The 17,311-nt window shown below is 39.4% G+C and overlaps 1 protein-coding gene across 4 annotated transcripts in view; it reads left to right on the forward strand.

The window, feature by feature from the left end:
• Window positions 1–17,311, forward strand: part of ANKRD28 (ankyrin repeat domain 28) — a gene marked incomplete at both ends in the record, with an annotated part of 160,977 nt that overhangs the window by 96,074 nt on the left and 47,592 nt on the right. For all 4 annotated transcript variants that reach the window (XM_079705039.1, XM_079705037.1, XM_079705036.1 and 1 more), the window contains 2 exons: window positions 9,513–9,583; window positions 15,656–15,856. In XM_079705039.1, coding sequence (XP_079561165.1) covers window positions 9,513–9,583; window positions 15,656–15,856 — 272 coding nt within the window. The remainder of the gene's footprint in view (window positions 1–9,512; window positions 9,584–15,655; window positions 15,857–17,311) is intronic.

A 17,311-nucleotide genomic window follows, 5' to 3' on the forward strand; every position in this document is an offset into this window, starting at 1 on the left:
CGTGTGTTTTTCTGTCAGTAAATTTTTCTGCAGTGTGTTTTGCTACTAAAATGGATATCCTTCATCTGTCTTTATCAGCTTTTTTCTGATTGTAATTTTGTCTTTACATTTAGTTTTAAGTTATTTCCTTTTACCTATCCTTCATTCATTCAACAAATACTTAATGAGCCTGGCTGCATAGCAGGTACCATTCTAGGTGCTGTGGTAGAGCAGTGAATAAAATAAATGAAGTCCCAGCCTTTATGGAGTTTATGTTTTAATGGGGGAGATAGTAGCAAGTTAATATATAGTTTGTCATGTGTTGATAATTGCTATGGAAAAATTAAAGGAATGGTATGTTGGGTGGGGATCACTTGCTATTTTGTGTTGGGTTATCAGGAAAGGATTCAGTGACATTCGAGGAGATAAGCAAATAAGGAAGGGAGCCTTGCATACCGGTGCAGATGTTTAGTGGAAATTAAGAGATTAGCAAGAACAAACACTGCCAGATGTAGCATGTTTGGAGGCAAGTGAAAAAAGCAGTAGGAGGTAAAGCAGAGGTTGGGGGTGTTCCAGGTAAAGACTTGCTTTGGCCCTTAAAGTGTTATGGAAAACCAATGGGGAGTTTTAGGTGGAGGGACAGAGGCTGACCTAGTTTTTTAAAGATTCACTCTGGCTGTGGCTTCAAATTCTGGACTGTGTTGTAAGACATGTCTACTCTGTTTTTTGTTGTTTCTAGGCTTTTATCTTTGATTGCTTTTATTTTCCTTTTCTCTTTCCTGATCTGCCAGCTCTCATCTCTTTGCATTGTCTTACCTCTTTCTTGGAGCTTTTCTTTGAGGTCTCTGTTCAGAACTTAATTTCTCTGGAGTTGTGTATAAAGAGTAGTTCACAAATTCTTCCTCTCTTTTCTTGGGATAATATCTTTCGAATATATTTACCTATTAACTGTACTTTGCTCAGTTTACTCTGCTTTGGTATATTTTTGCTCTAGTCCTGTGCTGAATCCTTTAAGGTTGTTTTTTTTTTGTTTTTTTTTTTTGACCACACCATGCAGCTTGTGGGATCTTAGTTCCCCTACCAGGGATTGAACCTGGGCTGTTAGCAGTGAAAGCTTGGAGTCCTAACCGCTGGACTGCCATTATATATCATTGAGGAATATGCTTTTTCCAGAATATCTGTTTGGAGTAGGGAGGGGCAAAAAGTTATCATCGCTTAACGTTTGTTTCTTCACATAGCTCTCAAACCAAATGTGTCTTCTTTGAGTCCTAGTAGCATAGCTTTCTTTATTCTTGATGTACTGTAGATATTTGGGGTGACCCGGCAGCTCCTTGGATCACAGGTTCTTAGATTGTGTTCGATGGTGATTGGCTCTTACCCTCCATCTCCAGCAGCTCTGTCAAAAATAATGAAGATTGTTGAGGTCTGTCCCGATGGGACTTTTTCTGTAAACCTACATCGTTGGAAGCGCCTCATAGATTAACTGTGTGGTTTTCTTTACTCATAGAACTACCTGTTAGATCTGTGGGAAAGAACTACAAGACAGAGCTGCCAAATAAACTATGAAAAGCCTAACTAACTTTTAATCTTAGGTATTGGCATATCCCAATGATCTGTACTGTTCTAGGGTGTGATAGCTTAGGAGTGAATGTGATTTGAACCTAATAAATTTTTAGAGGGTGTCAAATTCAGAACCAGGCAGATCCATCGCCTGACCCTAAACATGGTCCTAAAGTAAATCGCTTGAGGAAATTGGATCCCAAAGATTACAGGTGGGGAATTATTGAAGTGTGTCCATATTTCATTGGAGATCAAAGAAGCCTAACTAAAAGAATTGTGGGCTGACTCACATGATAGCTTCTTTTTGAAAGGGCTGTTTTATCTTGAAGATTATGAGTTTGGAGGAACTAAGGTGATTGGCAGTGGAAAGAATCAGAACATGCGAAATTCCTTAAAAATTCATTGACTTAAATAACTTTGTGTTACACATAAATTTAAAAAAGAAACCCTTTAAAAAAATAAATAATGAAGATTCTTGCTTGATCTCTCCTGTAGCACAGCCTTACCTTGTTCTTCTGTGTTATAAAGGGAGATTCTCCTGTGGATGACCTCTAGATCATCTAAAAGGGTGTTAGATGGGGATTCTAGGACATACACAGTGGAGAGAAGGGGGCAAAAGGACATGCACACAAACATGCTCTTTTAGTCGAATTGGTAGCCTTCCTGAAGAAACTTCACTTGATGTCCATGATGCATTTTTAAGATTCATGGGTGAGGGGTATAACTGTTGACATGTTATAGGTAATCAAACAAGTGAATCCTTCCATGGAATCTATACAGTAACACTAGAGTCTAGGAGAATTACTCTCACAATTATTATTGAATGGAGCGAAGTAATTGGAAGCAGTGAGTGCTTACTATATCTCAAGTACTGTGTTAAATTTAGCTTTTTCATTTATGACCTCATTTTATCCTCAACTCTGAAGGTATTATTATAGATAAAGGAAATGAAAGCATTTAGAGATGTGATAACTGGCTGAAAGTTATACTGCTAATAAAAGCTAGAGCCAGCATAGTAAGTCAGACCCAGGCTATCTGACTGTGGAGTTCAGGCTATCTGACTCTTAACTCTGCTGCAGTCTGAACTGTGCTCCCCCTGTACACTCTACCCACCCCCATCTACTTAGCATTTACTAAAATTTGTATAGGAAATAACTTTTGTTGAAGAACTTCTGTTTTAAGGACTAAATTTACTGGCTGCCTAAATATAGATATTTTTATGGGAGCTATTCATGTAATGCTTATATTTTTCAAACATAGGTTTACCAGTACCTCAGGCTGTTTCTAGCATGTGTTAGGTGGTTAAATAATGTGTTGTATTAGTTAATCATTTAATTGGCCTTTTATAGAAAATAAAGTTTTTAATAAGGAAATATGTATACTGTGTTTCTGGTATTAAGAATTAGACCTAAAGCGTGTGACCTTTGAAAGACTGCAGTGTTGGTGTATTAGTTTACTAGGGCTGCCATCACAAATTACTACAAGATGAGTGGCTTAAACAACAAAATTTATATTCTCACAGTTCTGGAAGCTGGAAGTACAAGATCAAGGTGTTGGCAGAGTCAGTTTCTTCTGAAAGCTGTGAGAGAAGGATCTGTTCTAGGACTTTCTCCTTGGCTTGTAGATGACCGCCTTCTTCTTATGTCTTCCATTGGTACAAGTCTATGTCCAAATTTCTTCTGCTTATAAGGATCCAGTCATACTGCATTAGGGCCCGTGCTAAAAAAAAACAAAACACCTCATTTTAACTTAATTACCTCTGTGAAGACCCTGAGGTGCTGGGGTTAGGACTTCAGCATATGAATTTGGTGGTGGGGACACAGTTCAACCCACAATATCTATATATCCATAACACCCTGTTAAATGGTACAGTGCACTAGCTTGGTGGTAGGGGGGGTGGTCTAGCATCACAGGTGGAAAAGTGGAAATGTACTTGCTTTTTGCTCATTCTTCTCCCAACCTGAAAACGGAATCTGAATCTTTTGCCACTGCTTTTGGTAGACAGCCAAAGGAAAGCATTATTTCCAGTTTGGGAAGAGTGCTAAAAGTACTTGGCTCCTGGCCCAGCTCACTGTATAAGGACTATCTCCTCTGTGGCTTAGGAGCAGAGGAAAAAAACTATGCTCTGCAAACAGAAGTTTTAGAAAATTATTAGTGGGACTATAATTATTACAAACACATAGGAAAATAGAAATAATTTTAATAGCATCAACTCTCAGGTACTTCGCCTAGATCAGAGGCTGATAGACTTTTTATGTGAAGGGTCATACAGACACACTGGCCACTACTCATCTCTACTCCTGTAATGCGAAAGCTACTTATTTAACACGTAAGTGAATAGGTATAGCTATGTTGCAGTAAAACTTTATTTATAAAATAGGTGGCTGGCAATCTGTGGGCTGTAATTTGAAGATCCCTGGCATTGATTATAAAGATATTATCTATTTAATGTTAAAGTAAGGCAAGCTGTTTAATAAGCATGAAATAACTTATTCTGAGTATTTCGAAATAGGGTAGAATATTATCACTGGAAATGGATCGTAGAGATCATTTACCACAGCTCTTATTTTACTGATAACTGAGGTTCAAAAATCAAAGAATTGGCAGATCTTGGTGAGTGATCAGATGAGGGAGAAAGCAGGTGAATTAGTCTTCTTGCGGAGTGAGACCTAGAGTCACGTGGGACACTTGTGATTTGGATTCCTGACTTTGTAGAGCTCAGAAACAGGCGCTCCCTGTGTTGTTTTAACCTGGGGCCTAGCCTCCCTTGTGAGAGAGACAGACAGAGACGCACATGGGCGCACACACACAAGGCTTATTATTACCAAAATGAAGGCTAGGCATGTGAGGAGCAGTCCCAGGTCACACAGCCTGCTGGTTACAGAGCCATTATTAGATCACAGGTCTTACTCCTGGGCTCCGCCCACTGACCCCTGACTGCCTCCTCATATGTCCAGACCTCTCTTAGCTGCATTGCTGGCTAGAGCCCAGGGTAGACTGATAAAAGTGAACCAGATTTTTTATTTTTTAAAATTACTTTCTGTTGTATCTCTAAATGTAGTAGACATTTATCTAATTTTGGAAGAAATTTTACCTTAAATATGTTTTTTCTTTTAAAAAACTATTGTTTCAGAATAAATTTTATATGTGTGAATTAGTAAATGAAAAGATTGGGTGAAAGGAAGAAGGTTATCTGGATTTTTCTGTGTAATTTAACTGTGGTATCAAATGGATACAACCAAGCTGTTTGGATGACCCTGCAGTTGATTTTTGCTTGCTTGTTTTCTTTTTGCTTTTGACGTATTGGAAATCTGATCACATCTCTGTTCTGGAAAGGTGAATCCAAATTCAGATATTTGATGTGACGTAGGTTCTGGCTGCTTGTTCTTCTTAAGGGAAAGCTCATTTGATGTACATTTGATGGATTTGTGGGGGAAAGGGAGTCTAGTAAAGACAGTCTTTGATTTATACAGTTGGGCATAACGACCTTGGGTTTTCCTAGATATGCTGCTAGCACTCAGGAGGCTTTCTTTGGGTGTCAGTTTGCAGTGGTCATCAGTGACATCATCCTCAAATTGCTGTCTTGTCTTCGGCTTCCACAGCAGTGCTTCTCCTACCACAGGGTCTCCCGGTAGCCTGACTGCAGCAATTGAGATGGCACTGCTTTTTTATGTTCTTTCCTGTTTTAATGATTAGGAAATAGTAAAGAAGTTAATCTTTTCTTGGTGACTTAAGATCATCCTTTGGAATCACAAATACTCTACTCTGCCAGGTAGAGAGCCTGTGATGATGCCACTGGAGCTGTTACATTTGGTTTTATTTCTCTCTAGGAAAACTATTTTGTGTTTTCAGTGGATAGGATTTCTTTCTTTTCCCGCCCTCCCTCCCTCCCTCCCTCTTCCCTTCTCTCCCTCCCCACCTTCCCCTTTCCCACTCTCTCCCTTCCCCCTAGGTCTGTTCCCCTCCCCCTCTTCCTCCTCTGTCTCCCTCCATCCCCGCCTCTGTCTCCCTCTCCCTCTCCCCTCCCCATCTCCTTCTCTCTGTCCCTCCCCTCTCCTTCTCTTTTTCCTGTCTTCATCTTCTTTGTGGCTAGTTTTCAGCTGTTGGATTAGTTACTTTACTCTGGAAATGTCTTTTCCATTACTGGAATTACTTTGTAGTGTGTATATGAATATGTAGCTAATTTTGGAGCTCTGTGTGGAACAGAAGTCTGGTTACCTTCAGAGAGCTCACATGAGATGAGCTCTGGTAGCCTGGACGTCTGATGTGCACTGCCATGTTTATTGTTCTTAAGCCATTTTTCATTGTGCAGCCAACTGCTGCTCTTATAATGGACCTTGCTATGCCATGTTTGTCTGTTAATATATAAAGCACATACTAATTTACCCATGTGGTCAGGGGAGATATTTGTTGTATTGTGCCCTTAGAGATAGCTCAACCATGACTCACATACTTGACCTTTAATTTCCAAGGAATTAAAATATCTGATTAGTGTTACTAGAAGAAAGATGCCTTAACACAATGAGTGTCTTCTGAGATAGGATATGATTAGATGTCTAAAATCCCATTGTGCTGATCTTCCTGCAGTTAAGTATCTTTAGAATCTTTAAAAAGAGCAAGCCAAATTTTTTATCAAGTTGTCTACTACTTGCAAGTGGCAGCATGATGTGTCCTCGTTAAGCCACTAGTGGATTATTATAGTCACTCATGTTTTTGATAAAATTAACTTTGGTTTTGTTATTAAAAGTAAAGAGAAAGACGATTTAATTAATTAGTTAATTATTGTAACTTAAAATGGAAGAATGAAGCAAGCAGGGTTTTTTACTTTGGGCTGCCAAATGCACCATAAATATTAGATTTTCTTCCTTCAGTTGTATATCTGATAACCCATTTCCAAAAGAAAGACAGACTGTCTTCACCCTCTTCCTGCTTTCCAATTTTTTCTTTGCACTTGAAGCCAAATTCGTGGAGTGTTTTTTCATGACCACTCCTTTCATTTCCTCTTCGGTACATTTCACTTTTTGAATATGTACTATTTCAGTTTCATTTCCAAATTAAAATATACACACCTTGAAAGGTATACAGCTTACAGCGCAGTTGCCTTTCTACCCTAGTTCCCCATCACGTCATCCAATTCTCATTGCCCCCCATCACCAATGCAAACACATAGGCACCCGCTGTTCTTAATGTCTTAGCTTTCCTCCAGGGTTTCCTTTTGCAAATGTAAATATAGATACTTAACTCTTCCTTTTTCTATGTAAAAGTAAAGAATATTATTCATACAGCTCTTACTTACTGCTGTTTTTACTTTTTTTGTTTTGTTTTTTGCGGTACGCGGGCCTCTCACTGCTGTGGCCTCTCCCGTTGCGGAGCACAGGCTCCGGACGCGCAGGCTCAGCGGCCATGGCTCACGGGCCCATCCGCTCCACGGCATGTGGGATCTTCCTGGACCGGGGCACTAACCCGCGTTCCCTGCATCTGCAGGCGGACTCTCAACCACTGCGCCACTAAGGAAGCCCTATTTTTACTTTTTATTTCTCAGATCTTTATCAGCACGTAGAGATCATCCTCATTTTTTTGTGACAGCCACATTCTATTTCCTTGTCGGTTAATGCCTTGAATCAGAGTTCTGACCCTTCCCATTTGTTGGAGGCCCATTTTCAGGCCCCATTCTTCTCTACTTCTGTCTTTCCAGGGTACTTGTGTCTTTTGAGTGTCTGTGTCACTACCCTTCAGGCCTTAATGCCAGGACCTGCCCTCCTACTGTGCACATAAATCCAAAATCATAGAAAGAGGTACAGGGATTATAGAGAACCATTGAAGTTCCAAGTGATAAATGGGGAGAAGGAAGGAGCCTGTTCACTGTCTCTAGGGCTCCAACTTTCTGACCCGTGAACATTTCAAGTGTTTGTGCTCTTACCCAAAACAAATGCTGACTTTATTGTGGTCAGAAAAGCCTCTTTTCACCATTTTGGTCTCCACAGAACCTGGCCAGTAGTTGTTCAGATGCTTATTACATGAATATATCACTGTGTCTGGCTGGGTTTTTTTTTTTTTTTTTAATTGGCTGTGTTGGGTCTTCGTTGCTGCACGTGGGCTTTTGCTAGTTTTGACAAGCGGGGGCTACTCTTTGTTGCGGTGTGCAGGCTTCCCATTGTGGTGGCTTCTCTTGTTGTGGAGCATGGGCTCTAGGCACGCGGGCTCAGTAGTTGTGGCTCGCGGGCTCCAGAGCGCAGGCTCAGTAGTTGTGGCGCACGGGCTTAGTTGCTCCGTGGCATGTGGCATCTTCCCAGACCAGGGCTCGAACCCGTGTCCCCTACATTGGCAGGTGGATTCTTAACCACTGTGCCACCAGGGAAGTCCCTCTGGCTGGTTCTTTATTTTGCTGACTCCCTTTCTTTCTCCCACAGCTTTAAGCAATCTTGAAAGCTCTCCTGCTGGTTCATGATTCACTGGCCCTGCCCACACAGAGTTCAGCTTCAACTGCTGCACTTGTGGATGATTTCCTACACCTGCCTTTAATTCATTTCCTCTCACATTCAGACTTATAAAATCTACCTCTAATGTATCCGTACTACATGTACTAGGTACATTGGTTTGTATGTTAATCTTTTTTGTTGGTTTTTGTTTGTTTGTTTGTTTGTCTTTTGACCGTGCTGTGCTGCATGTGAGATCTCAGTTCCTTGACCAGGGATTGAACCCGTGCCCCCCTGCATTGGAAGCTCGGAGTGCTAACCACTGGACCACCAGGGAACTCCCCTGTTAATTTTTGTAACAAGGTATTAGGGGATCTGGTTTATAGATGAAGAAATGTCGGTTCAGAGGGATCATACAGCTAGTTAGGAACCTATAGCTAGAGGTTATTCGGGCTGTAACTTGGAGTCACTGTGCTTGATTATTACTTAGAACCTCACACTCAAAACAGAATGTAAACATTAGGATGTCTGAGTTCTCTCCTTGGTTCTGCTGTAGTTGACTCTGGCGGTGAGCTGCTTGCTTGTACCAGCATTTCATCATCTAGAAAGTATGGAGGTTGGACTAGGTTCCTAAAGCCTCTTCTCACTTAGCTAGTTATTATTCTAGATGTAAATCTAGGATTGCTCATAGTGCAGGACCTGTTGCAAGTTCCTCTAGTCCTGAGAGTCAGGGTTGTTTCTCTCTACGTAGAGCGATCCCACGGTGTGCTGCTTCTGTTTGGTGGGTATTTAAGCACCAAATCAGTGGATTTTACATAGGTGATAGGTTTTTTTTCCCCTCAAATTACATAATACACTTATTGTCTTACTAAATGGTATTTCCATTCTATTAAGGAAAATTTGTGTCCATTGACTTAATGACTTTTAAAAAAGACATAGTTGATTTGTTTTAAGTATTACTACTTTAGAACTTTAGGTATAACATGGAAAGACGTGGGTTGGTTCATTTCCTTTCTCAGTATTTTCCCCTAAGTTTATAGCCATTGTATCCATTTATAAAATAACTTTATAATACTAAAGCATTTGTAATCATTACTGGAGAACTGTTTTGATATTACTGTATTGCATTATAACATGATACATTCATTAGTAAAGAATTATAATAAAGACTTTGTAATGGTCTACATTTTATGTCTTAGTATTCTTATTCATGTATTTAAGTATTTGAGGTTTTTAACACACATTCTACATTGGGGTCTGATTTTCATTTTGGATATGCTCTGTATAAAGGTGGCTTTTCTAGACTATATATAAAATGATGTTTCTTTGATTTTTAATATAAAGAGCTAATACCTTACTGGATAATTATATCAATTAAAAAGGATAGTTTTGTTTTGTAATTTAAGGGTGATTTATTAGCAGAAAGTATAAAAATGAAGTACTACATTTTCAATTGTTATTTATCCAATTTGGACTATATGTAACTAGTATTTCAGGACATTTATTTAAAATATTTTATGCAAAATATTTCAATCTATTTTTTTCTTCTTGTTGCAGGAGCTAGAGTTAATGCCAAAGACAACAAATGGTTGACACCTTTACACAGAGCAGTTGCATCTTGTAGTGAGGTATGAAATTTCTCTTAGTAAATATTTTGTATATAAAATCATTAAGTAGGCCTGCCTATGAGTCCATATTCAAATTCTGTATTTTCAAAAAAGGAAAAAGCAACTGAAAATACCTAGACTGGTCACTTTACTTTGGAATTTGTTCAAACCAAGTTGGAGAGTCTGAAGTGGCAGGGAAAACCCTCCTTCTGTACTTCTTACAAGAGAGCAGTTGTTTTTCTATCTTACAAATTCCTCCTCAAGGCTTTTCTCTGCTGACTGGTTCACAATAGCCTAATAGACGTGTTGCAGAGGTTCTGCTGGTTGTGCTCAAGAAATAATCTCAGCAGTGTGTAATGACTAAATGAAATATTGTTTAGGTAAACACTGAAATTAGTTTCAGAAACATTACTTGATCTCACATGTTGCCAGTTCTAAATACAATCTTAAAATATGTTAGGTGTCTTATGAGGAAGAACAATTCCTTTTTATTTATAATCCTGTGTATTGTTTGACCTTCAAGATAACTGACATTTTTGGAGAAAGTTCATTTTTATATTTGTCATATCTTCTAGTCCTCATAACATCCTTGTAGGATAGATATTTTAAGGAACTGTGCAGTTAATAATTTGCCAGAAACCACTCAGCTGTTGAGTAGCAGAGATGACACAAATACCTGGACCCTCTTTTTTTCTGTCATTTTACTGCCTTTCTAAAAAGGATTGGGTACTTTTTACAAATGCATTGTGCCCAAAGCACCCCTTTTACCTATCTTACGATAGTTGAAAACATTTTTTAAATAAAGGGTGGGACTGTATAAATTAATGTTTTCTTCAGTTATTCAAATTGTGGGAGACGAGGGAGGGTGGCTACTGCTGCTTCTCCCCATCATGGGGCCAGATAGTTCTGGAGAGATAAGGGGAACACATGCCTCGGGAGGATGTTTCCCCAAGAGAAACTGGGGGTGCTCCTTTCTGTTCATTCTTCTTTGTATTCCTCATTTCGAAGTACACCTTGAACCCAAAACGAGAGTTGGGTGAATGAAGAGGAGTGGAGGAGAAGGTGGCTGGAAGGGAGGGACTGTAAATGCTGCGGTGTGACAGAGGCGGTCTGTTGACCATAAGCCTCTGGATAGGGAGGGAACGGTGATCCTTGGTGGCTACAGCTGGTGAACTGTGGGACTTGGATCAGGTGACACTGGCTTCAGATATCACCTGCCACTTTCTAGCTGTGTGATCTTGGGCAAATCTGGGAATTCTGAAAGCTAAGACCTATTAAACCAAAATACTTTGAACTCTGAAATTCATGGTAATGTTTTTAAGTTTGTGGTTAGCCCTCTTGCAGTGAAGTTTCTTTAAATAAAGGCAGTTAAGGAAGATAAACATTGCCATCATGGCAACCTATTGATAAATTAGTTATACTTACCTGTTTTTTGGTATGACTCTTGGAAATATGACTATTAAATTTAGTGGACTTTTGTCAAATAATCAGAAATAACACTTTGTATATTTGTAGAGATTGTAAAACAGGCCAAAGATTCTTTAAAAAAATAATTAATGTTAAAGGTAGATTGCAGGTTCCACCCAGAGACCTAACTGCTGATTTTTTAAAACTGTGTACGTGGCTTGAACTTAAGGGCAAGCTGTAGGTTAGAAAGCAGCAGATCCTAATAAGTTTAAGTTTAAGCTTGTCAACCTAAAAAAGGTTTAGGCTTTTCATCCTAAAAACTACTAGGCTATGTAATATTACTACTCTTCTGCAGGAGTATGGGAAACAGCTATAAAACGTAACCATTCCATAAAAATATAACTTCTGTAAACCCCAAGCCCTAAGGATTATTTTTCTTTTAAAAGGAGAATGTGGGCTTCCCTGGTGGCGCAGTGGTTGAGAGTCCGCCTGCCGATGCAGGGGACACGGGTTCGTGCCCCGGTCCGGGAAGATCCCACATGCCGTGGAGCGGCTGGGCCCGTGAGCCATGGCCGCTGAGCCTGTGCGTCTGGAGCCTGTGCTCCGCAACGGGAGAGGCCGCAGCAGTGAGAGGCCCGCGTACCGCAAAAAAAAAAAAAAAAAAAAAGGAGAATGCCATGATTAGGAAAACTGCTAGGAAACCTAGTCAAGATTATCAGTTTCACTGGTGTTCTTTTAATTATTCCTGTCATATCCTACGAGCAAAAGAAGGCTATACTTACATTACTTACTTCATTTAATAGAAAACATAACCACAAAGGGGTATATAAAAAGGCAAAATTTTAGGTAGCTTTTGGTTTATGTTTTTGAGATACCATGAGAGAAGTAAGCTCTACAGAAGATGATTAGAGTGACTATTTCCTCACTTCTCCCAAGGACAGAGATGACTAGCATCGCAGAAGATGCATAGTAAGGAAGTTAACTCCTCACAGATAGTGGATGATGTCTTAAGGCTTAATTCCCTCACTGAACTTGGGTTTAGAAAGACTGCTTTGGGTTAACTATACCAAGTTCCCCAGCTCTCCTTCCGTGACATGGTTTCCATGCACCTGGTCATACTGCCTGACTGCCTCATCTTTTCTCCACCACTGGTTTGTGACTGTCAATCTTGAAGAGTAGCATATAATCTAGCTCTCCATAAATGCTCAGTATTCTTCTGAATAAATCAATTTCTGAGTATTAGGGCTTTGTGTGTGTGTGTGTGTGTGTGTGTGTGTGTGTGTGTGTGTGTTATTTATTTATCTATCTATCTGTCTATCCATCCACATCACACTGGAACTTCTTTTTTTTTTTTTTTTTTTTTGTGGTACGCGGGCCTCTCACTGTTGTGGTCTCTCCCCTTGCGGAGCACAGGCTCCGGACGCGCAGGCTCAGCCGCCATGGCTCACGGGCCTAGCCGCTCCGCGGCACGTGGGATCTTCCCGGACCGGGGCACGAACCCGTGTCCCCTGCATCGGCAGGCGGACTCTCAACCACTGCGCCACCAGGGAAGCCCCACACTGGAACTTCTGAAGGATATGCATTTATTTTTTTAACCTAACTCCAGGAATTAACATTTTAGTTCTATCAGGATAACTGAGTTTAATATCATGTGAGATATTAGTGGTTCACTCAAACATTGTGTTTATTTGGAATGCGTTAGCCCTTCTTTTCCCTGTGCCTGACCCTAAGCTATGAATAAATAAATACTCTTTGGATATAATTAGTTAACCTTTTGTTATCACCCCACCCCCATATTTCTTAATCTTATTTAAATCAGTGTCATAGGATATTACTTGTTTGTTTGAAGTCAAGGCACACCTGCAGCATTTCTTACACATGCATACCCTCTAATAATGGAAAAATTGGGATCAAGGTTACTATGGTAATTCTGTCATTAGTAAACTATGTATATCCTTGGTTATCCCTACATTTTTTTTCTAAATGCTTGTAATGTGTTGCTAATAAAATCTAGAATTTTACTAGGGTAATACATCAGGCTCATTGGTTTGTAATTTCCAGAATTTTACCCTTAAAAATTTTGTTTTTGTTTTTGTTTTTGAATCTCCTGTCTTTAGAGAGTTCTTTAGTTTTCTCTAAGTTTTCAAAGATCACTGCTGTTGTGATATGGCACTGACGTATATTATTCTGAGTAGTAAATGATGGATATATTAGTCAGCTCGGCTGCCACAACAAAATACCGTAGACTGGGTGGCTTAAACAACAGAAATGTTTCTTTCTCACACTCTGGAGGCTAGAAGTCTCAGATGAAGGTCCAGCAGGGTCAGTTTCTGATGAGGACTCTCTTCCTGGCTTGCAGATGGCTGCCTTCTCACTGTGTCCTCACATTTGGTCGGGGAGGGGGGAATCTCTCTCTCCCTCTTCCTCATCTTAGAATGCCATCAGTCGGATCAGGTTAGGGTCTCTCCCTTATCATCTCATTTAACTTTACTGCTTTGTGGTGGGGGTTGGTTAGGGCTTCGACATGAATTGTGGGGTACACAATTAAGTGTCCCCAGCAGTGGACCCAGGGTTCAAACAGTCTTAGTTGTTGTGTTTATAGCCTTCTTTAGGTGCCATCTTACCCACCCTCAATCATAAACTGGATTTATTCTTGTTTTTCTGTGAAACGAAAGTATAGCTTTGATTTTTCTGTTCTTGCTGATGGAACGTAAGTATTCCACACACTTTTTAGAAACTTAAAGGTATGCGTTGTGAATTCCAGTTGGAAATAATTAAGGCAAGCCTGGCATCTATAGTATGCTGTATTTGCCCAGTTTATCCAATTATAAATTCTTCATTTTGTTTTTAATTATTTTCTAGTATATCTATTTCCCAGGATGGTATTAGTGTTACTCCCTAAGTCACAAAATACCCTTCTTGAGGATGAAGATTGAGAATCCTGACAGTATTTGTACTTTGTTCTCCATGATTCTGAGTATATATTCCTCTGTGTATCTTTTTCCCTATATTCCTTTTTCTTAATTGAAATATAATTTACAGTAAAATTCACAGACTTTAAGTGTATAGTGTTGAGTTTTGGCAAATGTATACACCCATGTAACCTTTCTCCCAATCTAGATTTAGAAGATTCCATCACTCCAGCAAGTTCCCTCATGTCCCTTTTCAGTCAGTCCCTCCTGTCCCCAGAGGCACCTCTCAATTGCCTGTTCTAGAATTGCCTGTTCTAGAATTTTATAAAAATGGAATCATACAGTATGTACTCTTAACGTCTTGACTTCTTTTGAGATTAGTCATACTGTTGTGTACATTAGTGGTTCATTTCTTTTTATTGCCGAGTAGTGTTTCCTGTATGGATGTACAACAGTTTACCTATTTTCCTGTAGGTGGACATTTACATTTCTTGTTTTTGGCTCTTATGAATAAATAAAATAAAAAATAAAATAAATAAATAAAAACATTCTTAGATGGGTCTTGTTAAAATTTCTCTTGGGTAAATAGCTGGATTGGAATTGTGGGGTCACAGGGCAGGCCTCCACATGTCTTTACTTAGCTACTCAGCAGGTCGATAGGTTGATGGGCGTCTCTCCAGTCTTTTGCCAGCCTTGTGCTGGTTCCCATATTTCAGCAGTTCTGATTACTTTTTATTTCAAAGGCTATGTGAAAATCATGAATAATAGTGTTTTGCTTGGTCTTCCTTGCTACTTTGCATAGTTACAGTTATTTTAATCTTTTGAACAATCTTATGTACATTAGGTTTTTTTGCTTCATAGCAGACTTGAGATGAGTGATGGACAGGTGCTCTTTCCCCTCTTTACTGATAAGAAAACCAAGGGTCAGTTTTACTAGACTTGAATAGTTATACCTTGTAAATGACAGAACTGAGGTGATTTGGTTCTGGTCCTTTTCATTTCGTATGTAGTTTGTTGTTCATCTGCCAAAAATAGGATTATCACTGTAAGGAGAAAAAATTTGCTACGTTTAGTTCTGATTATATTGCTTAATATTGATGGCATACTGGATTCCTTTTGATTTTGCCATGAGTCCAGTTTATGGATGTTTTGTGACATTTTTCTTGTGCTTCTGGGAGACCAATCCCTTTGAATAGTAAACTCTTAATTTGCCTTGTTAACACCAACTTTCCCACCAGGTAGCATCACAACAAAGCCTTCTTCCTTCCCTCCCTCCCTCCCCTCCCCTCCCTCCCTCTCTTTCACTCTCTCTCTCTCTAATGAATTAGATCCTAGTGATTTTTCATTTTGTAAAATATAGCATGTGGAATACTTTGGGAAATAGTATGTTTAAATTTTTATATATTTAATGGCAAAGTGATAAATCTACTTTTTAAAGCTTTGAAAGTATAAATTAATTGTATCTCACCATCTAGAAAAGCAAGATTAGTAATGAATGTTTTTGAAGAATATTTGTCAGTATTTCTTGTACATTTTGATAGAGACTGATTGTTGTGCCTTTAATTTGAGGATAGAGAAAGGGAATGTTTTATTTTGATGTATCTTACATGGCTCTGAGTACTGCCTTTAGTTCAAGCTATTTTGTTTTCTGGCTTGTTTATAGCAGGTTCTGCCAGAACTATTTTTAGTTTCTCAAGAAATTTTATTTCCTTCATGTGTGTACCATTTCTAAAGCTGTTAACTCATTTGTCTTGTATATCTTCATATGTTTTAGGAAGCAGTTCAGGTACTTTTGAAGCATTCTGCAGATGTTAATGCTCGAGACAAAAACTGGCAAACCCCTTTACACATAGCGGCTGCTAATAAAGCTGTAAAGTGTGCGGAAGCTTTGGTGCCTCTGCTGAGTAATGTAAACGTGTCCGATCGAGCAGGGAGAACTGCACTGCATCATGCAGCTTTCAGTGGACACGGGGAGGTAAGTGGTATTTAGTTAGACAGTGATTCTCTCTGTGTGTGTGTGTGCCCGCCCCCCATTATTAATGAACTTGCCTATTTTGCTCATTTTTATCTAATTTTACCTTTTTCAAACCCCCAGACTTCTTTTCATGATAATTCATGATATAACTTTCTCAAATTTAGAAATTTATTTATCAGATACAGCCCCTGCACCTGAATTTCATGGTCAACCTCGGGAGACAAAGGACAAGACTGCCAACTGTAACACAATGTGAAAAGTATGTTCTGTCATTGCAGGAAAAAGTGTCTAGGAAGGCAGAACAGTTTCATTGTTCTCCCAGAAAGATGGTAGCAAAGGAAGGTGGAGTGTAGAAAACATTTTCTTTTTTTGTTTTTTTGCGGTACGCGGGCCTCTCACTGTTGCGGCCTCTCCCGTTGCGGAGCACAGGCTCCGGACGCGCAGGCTCAGTGGCCATGGCTCACGGGCCCAGCCTCTCCGCGGTGTGTGGGATCCTCCCAGACCGGGGCACAAACCCGTGTCCCCTGCATCGGCAGGCGGACTCTGAACCACTGCGCCACCAGGGAAGCCCGAAAACATTTTCTTATAGTTTATTTTGAACATTTAGTCAAGAATTCTTTGATGACAGACCATCAAAAGAAAACAATTTAAGAAAATTAGTATTTAGTTACCTTATACAAGGAGTATTGGTTAATGTTAGGTGTGCCATAGCAAAGAGTGGGGTTTATGTATGTACATGGAAGACTTAGGAAAGAATGAGACTCAGAGTTAGAAGAACCTTTGAGGGCAGCTTGTCCAGTCCTTCATTTTTGTTGCAGACACAGATACTCAAAGAGGTAAAAATGGTGGTCCTCCTGTATAGCAGAGGGAACTATATTCAATATCAATTCTTTTCCTGTAGTAGAAAAGAATCTGGAAGAAATATATGTATATATAAAACTGAATCACTTTGCTGTGTACCTGAAACATTGTAAATCAACTATACTTCAATTTTTTTTTAAAAAAAGAGGTAAAGTGACATTCCCAAGATTCCATGGCTGAGGGCTAGTCACTGCAGTGCTGTTTTCACTGTTCTTCTCGGCTTTTACAACGTAAAGAATTCTTGTCTCTACTGCAGTTCAGGTCACTAGATGAGTCCCTTTTTGACATCTGGAATGCCCTTTCTAATGGGGAAACTATTGTAAATATGCTTGGACATAATGGAAATGACTTTTTTTGGTACATTATGAGGTAAGTAGACCGTGCAGTGACCTTCAGGTCTAATCATATTACGGACACTGCATCTGTGTTTGAATTAAATTTAAGACATTTCTGGGATCAGAATGCACTTTGAATTTTAATAACACTTTGGGCTATAAAAAGGAATAAAACCTATTGTTAAATACTCTCCCTTTAGACTTCCAGATTTGTGTTTAGTTGTTCATAAAATACCAGGACACAAAGTGGCATCTTTAA

This window comes from Hyperoodon ampullatus (genome assembly GCF_949752795.1).
Source record: "Hyperoodon ampullatus genome assembly, chromosome: 5".
In the NCBI taxonomy this organism is placed as follows: domain Eukaryota; kingdom Metazoa; phylum Chordata; class Mammalia; order Artiodactyla; family Ziphiidae; genus Hyperoodon; species Hyperoodon ampullatus.